An 8,174-nucleotide genomic window follows, 5' to 3' on the forward strand; every position below is an offset into this window, starting at 1 on the left:
TGGGAAGAGAAGTATGAGGTGAGCAACATTGTAATGCACCTGCAGTCAGACTGGTGGTGGTGGTTGTGTGCTGTGAAGTCGGTTCCGACTCAGAGCAATGCTGTGTAGGATTTCTACGTCTCTTTATAGGAGCAGAAAACCTCATCTTTCTCACCTGAAGCAACTGGTAGACCTTAGGTTTAGCGGCCCAGCTCGTAATCCACTAGGCTACCAGGGATGAGGCTGCTGTTGTTAAGTGCCATCAAGCTGTTTCTGACTCATAGCAACCCTGTATAGGTTTTCCGAGGAGCAGATGGTAGGTTTGAACTGCCAACCTATGGATCGCAGTCCAGTACTGATCCTACAGTGTCACACCAAGGGTCCAATAAAACTGTTGTTAAGTGCTGTAGAGTTGGTTCCAACTCATGAGTGACCCTGTAGAGTTTCCAAGGAATGGTTGGTAAGTTGCACTTGAAATGATCTTGTGGTCTAGTGCTTATCCTACAACACCACACCAGGACTCCACCAGTCCAATTTAAAATGTACACTAACTGTTACTATTATTGTTGTTGTTGGTAGGTGTCGTTGAGTTGGTTCCAACCCATAGCAACCCTATATGCAACAGAACGAAACACCACCCGGTCCTGTGTCATGGTCACAATTGCTGCTGTGTTTGAGCCCATTGTTTGATGCCACTGTAGTGCTGCATCATGGAGGGTCTCCCTCTATTTTTTGCTGTCCCTCCACTTTACCAAGCATGATGTACCTCTCCAGGGACTGGGCCCTCCTGGTACCATGTCCAAATTATGACAGAAGTCTGGCCATCTTGGGTTCTAAGGAGCTTTCTGACTGTACTTTTTTTTTTTTTTTTTAATGTTTTATTTGTATTTGGCAGTGCCATGGACTGCCAAAAGAACCAATAGATCTGTTTTGGAAGAAGTGCAGCCAGAGTGCTCCTTGAAGGCCAGGATGGCTAAGCTTCGTCTCTCATACTTTGGACATATTGTCCAGAGGAAACAATCATTGGAGAAGGATGTCATGCTGGGTAAGGTGGAGGGTCAGAGAAAAAGAGGAAGACCCCCAACGAGATGGATCAGCCAGGTGGCATCATTGATGGACTCAAGTGTGGCAGTGGTAGTGAGGTTGGCCCAGGATCGGACATTGTTTCGTTCTGCTGTGCATGGGGTCGCTATGAGTCGGTTCCGACTCGATGGCACCTGACAACAACAACAACATGTGATAGTTTACATTAGCTTTACATTCGTCTTATCGTATATCGTTTCATTGCCATGGTTACAATCCCCTCTGTGCATCATGAACCAACCAAAGGGTATATCCGGTCATCAGCACACAGCCCCTCTCCCTCTCTGGGTCTAAAGTCCCCAGCTGCTCCATCTCTCCACATCATCGTCTCTGCCTCCATCTCTGGCATCACTACTTCTCTGGGTAGGATCCCACTCTCAGCTCTTCTGCCTTGATGGTCCCAGGGACCTCCACTCCTAGACTGAAAAGTCAATCAATTCCCTCCTTTTGCTACAAAACATCTACCTTTACATTTCCAACCCTCACAATCAGTCTTGATGACAATTATTCACTGTTGTATCACGAGAGACCTATCCACATCTCTTTTCATCAGCCCCACCCAGACAGATTGGATATTACTCAGTGGAGATTCTACCTTCCTCCATGTCCTCTGGATCTAGGCTCTGACTGTACTTCTTCCAGTACAGATTTGTTTACCATTCGACAGTCCATGAACTTTCAGTATTCTTCTCCAATACCTTAACTCAAATGCATCAATTCTTCTATGGTCTTCCTTATTCATTGTCCAACTTTCACATGCATATGAGGTTATTAGAAATACCATGGCTTGGGTCAGGTGCACCTTAGCCCTCAAACTGACATCTTTGCACTTGAACACTCTAAAGAAGTCTTTAGATTTGCTTAATACAGTATATCGTTTGATACCTTGACTGCTGCTTCCATGAGTGTTGATGGTGGATCCAAGCAAAATGAAGCTTTTAACAACTTCAGTCTTTTCTCCATTTATTATGATGTTATTTATTGGTTCTGTGGTCAGGATTTTTGTTTTCTTTACATTGAGGTGCAACCCATACCAAAGGTTGTGGTCTTTGATTTTGATCAGTAAGTATTTTAAGTCCTCTTGGCTTTCAGCAAGCAGAGTTGTATTATCTGCATTTTGCAGGTTGTTAAAGAGTTTTCCTCCAATTCTGATGCCACCTTCTTCATATAATCCAACTTCTTTTATTCTTTGCTCAGATTACAGATTGAATAACTATGGTGAATGAATACCCGGGCACACAGTATTCCCGATTTTAAACCATTCAGTGCCCCCTTGTTCTTTTCGAACAACTCCCTCTTTGTCTGTGTCCAGGTTCCTCATGAACACAATTAAGTGTTCTGGAATACTCATTCTCCACAATGTTATCCATAGTTTGTCATGATCCACACAGTCAAAAGTCTTAGCACACTAAACATCTTTCTGGTATTCTCTGCTTTCAGTCAAGATCCATCTGACATCAGCAATGATACCCCACATTCCCCTTATCTGTATTCAGCTTGAACATCTAGCAGTTCTCTGGCAATGTCCTATTGTAGTCATTTAAAACTTATCTTTAGAAAAATTTTACTTTCATGTGATATTAATGATTTTTTTTTAGATGATTTTCACATTCTGTTGGATCACCTTTGGAATGGGCACAAATTCAGGCACAAGAAAAAAATTTCTTGGCATAGATGAGTGAGTGCCTCCAGTGCTATATCAGTTTGATGAAATATTTCAGTTTGTATTCCTTCAATTCCTGGAGCCTTGTTCTTTGCCAATGCCTTCAGTGTACCTTGGACTTCTGTCAGTACCATTGGCTCTTGATCATCAGCTACCTCTTGAAATGGTTGAACACTGACCATTTCTTTTTGGTACAGTGATTCTGTGTTTTTTGCATCTTATTTTGATGCTTTCAGCATCATTCAATATTTCGCCCAAAGAATCCTTCAGTATTCCAAGTCAAGGCGTAAAATTTTTCCTCAGTTCTTTAAGCTTGAGAATGCATTATAATATTTAACTTTGTCTTCTCAAATTGCCTTTTGAAATGTTCTGTTCATCTCTTTTACCTCCTCATTTCTTCCATTTGCTTTAGCATCTCTATGTTGGAGAGCAAGTTTCAGAGTTTTTTCTGACATCCATTTTGGTCTTTTCTTTCTTCTTTGTCTTCTTAATGACCTTTTACTTTCTTCCTGTATGATGTTCTTGATGTCATCCCACAACTTTTCTGGATATTGGTCATTACTGTCTAATGCATCAAATATGTTCTGGAAATGATCTGTAAATTCAGATGGGATATGTTCAAGATCATATTTTGGCTCTTGACTTGTTTTAATTTTCTTCATCTTCAGCTTGAACTTGCATATGAACAAGTCTGTTTTACAATCTGCCCCTGACCTTGCTTTGACTGATGATATGGAGCTTTTCCACTGTCCTGTTCCACAGATGTAGTCAGTTTGATTTCTGTGTATTCCATCTTGTAAAGTCTGTATGTATAATTATCTTTTGTTTAATTTTTGTATTTACAATGAAGAAGTCATTGGTCTTGCAAAATTCTATCATGCAATCTCCAGGATTGTTTCTATCACCACGGCCATATTTTCCAGACTGATCCTTCTTCTTTGTTTCCAACCTTTGCATCCCAATTACAAGTAATGATCAATACATGTTTATTGAATGTTTGATCAATTTCAAACTAAAAAAGTTGGTAGTCGTCTTCAATTTCATCATCAATGGCTTTGGTGTTTGATGCATACATTTGAATAATAGTAGTATTAATTGGTCTTCCTTTTAGGCCTATGAATATTATCCTATCACAGACAGCATTATACTTCAAGATAGATCGTGAAATGTTCTTTTTCATGATGAATGCAACATTATTCCTCTTCAGTTTGTCATTCTTGTAATAGTAAACCATGTGGTTGTCAGATTCAACATGGTAAATCCCAGTCCATTTCAGCTCATTACTGCCTAGGATATCAATGTTTATGCATTCCATTTCATTTTTGACAACTTCTAATTTTTCTAGATTCATACTTCATTCATTCTATGTTCCAGTTATTAATGGATGTTTGCAGCTCTTTCTCCTCATTTTGAGTTATGCTCCATTGACAAATGAAGGTTCCATAAATTTTACTCCATTGACGTCATCATGGTCAATTCTACTCTGAGGAGGCAGCTCTTCCCCAGTTGTATTTTGAGTGCCTTCCAACCTGAGAGTCATATCTTCCGGCAGTACGTCTGACAGTATTCTGGTGCTGTTCATCATGTTTCAGTGTTCAGTATTCTGGTGCTATTCTGCTGCCATTCATGAGGTTTTCAGTGGCTGAACATTCGGAAATGGTCAGCCTCTCCTTTTTCTGAGTGTGTCTTAGTCTGGAAGCTCAGCTAAAACCTGTCCACCATGGGTGACCTTGCTAGCATTCAAAATACTGGTTGCATAGCTTTCAGAATCACGGCAACATGCAAGCCACCACAGTGCTACAAACTGATAGACAAATAGCAGCATATTTTTCCTGTTGTCTTCCCCGCACCCCCCACCACCCGCAACCATTCCCAGGTGCATATAACAAGAGAGATTCTGATTCACAACCTTACAGTATTGACAGTCTCACTGTGCATAATTCTCCAACTTTGGTCCTGATTTTTTCGCCTTCAAAATAATCCTCAGAAGAGCTCCAGGAAACTTTCAAGTGTGCTCTTATTTTTGAGTTTTCAAAGCAGATTTGGTCCTTTGTGAACTTCCTCAACAGTGATCTTTACCGTTTTTACTCCCCTTCTGTAATAGGTTATTTGCTGTGGAAAATTGTTCTCTTGCTAGGAAAGACTTGAAGGATAGTCATTGGATTCATTCCATGTGAATCCCTTTACATGGACATGTTTTGGACAAAGCAAAAAAGCTATTACACAGCTTTAATATTCTTTCCTCATTTAAAGTATGGCCAAGCTTTGTAACTTAAAAATAGGTGTCATTATTATAAGCCATCCAGTCAGTTTCCATTAATAGCAACCCTATCTTACAGAGTAAGACTGTCCCATCAGGTTTCCTAGGCTGTCACTCCTGGTATGGCACTATAGGATAAGCATTGGACTGCGAACAACAAGGTTGGTGGTTCATACCCACCAGCTGCTCCTCGGAAACCCTATACAGGATCACCATGAGTCGGAATCTACTCAACAGCATTTAACAACAATCTCTATGGGAGCATCCAGATTATCAGGTCTTTTCTTCCTGGAGCTACTGATAGATTTGAACTGCTGACCATTTGGTTAACAGCTGAGCACTTAGTTGTTGTACCACCAGGGATACTTTGCATATATATAAAGGGGGGCATTTAGCTAGGATGAGTAATTTAAAAAAACAAACAAACAGATTTTATGTATTTTATGTCTCGAAAGCCAATGAAAGGGTAAAAAATGTAGACCAGAAGGACTTAGCACTAGTCTGTCTTCTTAGTTTATATTTATGTTGAAGAGTGGTTAATGGAATTACTTTTATCATCGCCTGCCTTATGAATTTGCTCCTAGCATTGCTGATGGGTCTCCAGAGCTCAGACACCATGTCGCAGTGTTTCTGCCTCAGGGACACAGTTGACTGGAGGCAATGACGCAGACCCTAAGGCCCTTGGGATGTGGCCCACCATCTAATTTAAAGGTAAACGTTTAGAAAGCTGCTTTGTATGTTAGTGTGTCCTGGTGTGGCACTGTGGGCTAATGTGTCAGACTGCAAAGTCATTTGAACTGCAAGGTCGGTGGTTCAAGCTCATCAGCTGCTCCTTGGAAACCCTATACAGAGTCGCTATGGGTCGGAGTCGACTCGATGGCACTTAACAACAGCAACAACAATGTCCCAAACCTGCATAATTTTAAGCAATTTTATGTGTGCTAGTATAGCTAATTTTCACAGAGGCTCCTTGTTTCATTATCATCAAAAGGAAAGATAGTTGCATCTTGAAAAAAGTCTGTTTTTACCATTGGCCCTTCATCCCCTAAACTTAAGAAACAAATTTTCACTCCCCCAGTTTTATTTTGTAAGTATTTCCAAAGTTTGCTCTGAAGTTCCCAAAGAAGATTACAAAAAGAAACCATAATCTTATTCTGAGGGGAAAAAACAACCCAGTAACATCGCATCAAATCAAACTCATTGCCATCAATAGTTAGTTTTGACTAAGATTGACTCCTTAGAGCAGAGGAAAACTGCCTGGATTTCTGAGCCTGTAAGTATTTAAAGAAGCAAACAGCCTCCTCTTTCTCCCACGGAGCTGCAGGTAGGCTTGAACTACTGACCTTATGATTAGCAGTCCAACTCTTAACCCAACTGTGCCACCACGGCTCCTGAAATAGACAAAAAGTGAAAACTGGTTAAAGCCTTAGTATATACACACAGCACTTAACTATGTGATTACTTAACCAGTCCTTTCCATTCAAGGAGCTTGACTTAACATATTTAGTGTAAATTTTTGTTAGTTCGAGATCCAATTTAGAAAAGAATTCCTACTATAAGAAGGCCTATACATTAAACTTTTTTTTCTTCTCAGAAACCAACAATCATGCAGAATATTCCTACCCACACTAACAAAAGGATTTAAAGCTATAATAAAAAAGGGAGACCAGCTTTCTTCATAGGCTAACTGTAATCGTAGAAATTACATGCCGGCATTAGCAGACACATTGTCCGGAGAGAACAGTCGCTGGAGAAGGATGTCATGTTGGGTAAGGTGGAGGGTCAGAGAAAAAGAGGAAGACCCCCAACGAGATGGATCAGCCAGGTGGCATCATTGATGGTGTCAAGTGTGGCAGTGGTAGTGAGGTTGGCCCAGGATCGGACATAGTTTACTTCTGCTGTGCATGGGGTCGCTGTGAGTCATCTCCGACTCAGTGGCACCTGACAACAACAACATTAGCAGAACAGCTGTTTTCCAGCTCTTCCAAGCTTTCCGCCTGTGACAGGGTGCACTCATTTCAGTGGAAAAGATTTGAATTTTCTTTTTTGTGCAGGGTTTCCACCGTACACAGGTTCCAGCTTTCATGGGGTTTACACACCTCTGTATATATGTTTATGTTTTCCCCTCGCAGCTGCAGGAAGAATGAGTGAGGAGCTGGCTGTGAGCATGGAAGAAACCTGCGACCCGGAAGATGCTGCAGCGCCGGGCTTGGCACCTCCTGGCCGCCTGGGGGCGCTATACTCCGAAGCCTGGGGCTACTTTCACCTGGCCCCAGCGCGCCCCGGGCACGCGTCGGGCTACTGGGCCACCTGCCGGCTGTGCGGAGACCAGGTGAGGTGCAGTCCCAGTTTCCACGCGGGGACGCAGGCGCTGTGGAAGCACCTGAAGAGTGTGCACCGGTGGGAGCTGGAGAAGAGCGGCGCGAGGCACGAGCCACCCGCAGCTCCCTGCGCACCGCCGCCGGCTGCGGCCGCCGAGGGCGACTGGGCACGCCTGCTGGAGCAGATGGGTGCGCTGGCCTTCCGCGCCAGCCGACGGGAGCGGGAGCTGGAGCGGCGGGAAGCGGCTGTGGAGCAGGGCGAGCGCGCCCTGGAACGGCGGCGGAGAGCACTGCAGGAGGAGGAGCGCGCCGTGGCTCAGGCGCGGCAGCAGCTGCTGGCGGAGCGAGAGGCGCTGCTGCGGGAAGTGAGCCGCAGGGGATGCAGTTTGGGTGTGGTTCCAGTCCCGCTGCAGATTCCACTCAAAGAGGAACTGGACAGGGAGATGGACGACTACATAATAACGAAAGTCCTGTAGAATTTGGTCACAACCACCACTCCGTACCAGCGCTACTGCAAGGGTGGTCCTTACATCTCTAGCAGCACCTGGGACTATGGAATCGCAGCCTCCAAATGTGTGGCCTGCCAGTTGATGTCCATGGGAAACCAGAATCTAAAGAAAACTGTGTTCCTCTTTCTAGTTACCTGTGGATGTCTGCAAACCTAACGCCGCCCAGCCCCCTTTGATGATGTTGAGTGGGCCTACTTGCTGAGGTGGAGTAGCACAGAAGGGAAATCCTTAACTGGGATTGTCTTTCAGAACCAGAGTTCGTGTACCTCTGGAGAATTTGGATAAACTGGTCCCATGACCACTTAGGGCCAAAACCTTTTACTTGGTGACTTGTTACGTACAGAAACTTTATATGCCAA

General features: G+C 43.4%; 1 protein-coding gene across 1 annotated transcript; it reads left to right on the forward strand.

Annotated features, from left to right (window-relative positions):
* The first annotated feature begins 7,128 nt into the window (after positions 1-7,128).
* Positions 7,129-7,782, forward strand: LOC102823529 (zinc finger BED domain-containing protein 3-like). The gene has a single exon (XM_006873301.1). It carries the CDS (start codon positions 7,129-7,131, stop codon positions 7,780-7,782), a length of 654 nt encoding a protein of 217 aa, XP_006873363.1.
* The last annotated feature ends 392 nt before the right edge of the window (positions 7,783-8,174 follow it).

The sequence above is a fragment of the Chrysochloris asiatica genome, unplaced genomic scaffold (genome assembly GCF_000296735.1).
Source record: "Chrysochloris asiatica unplaced genomic scaffold, ChrAsi1.0 scaffold00234, whole genome shotgun sequence".
Taxonomy (NCBI): domain Eukaryota; kingdom Metazoa; phylum Chordata; class Mammalia; order Afrosoricida; family Chrysochloridae; genus Chrysochloris; species Chrysochloris asiatica.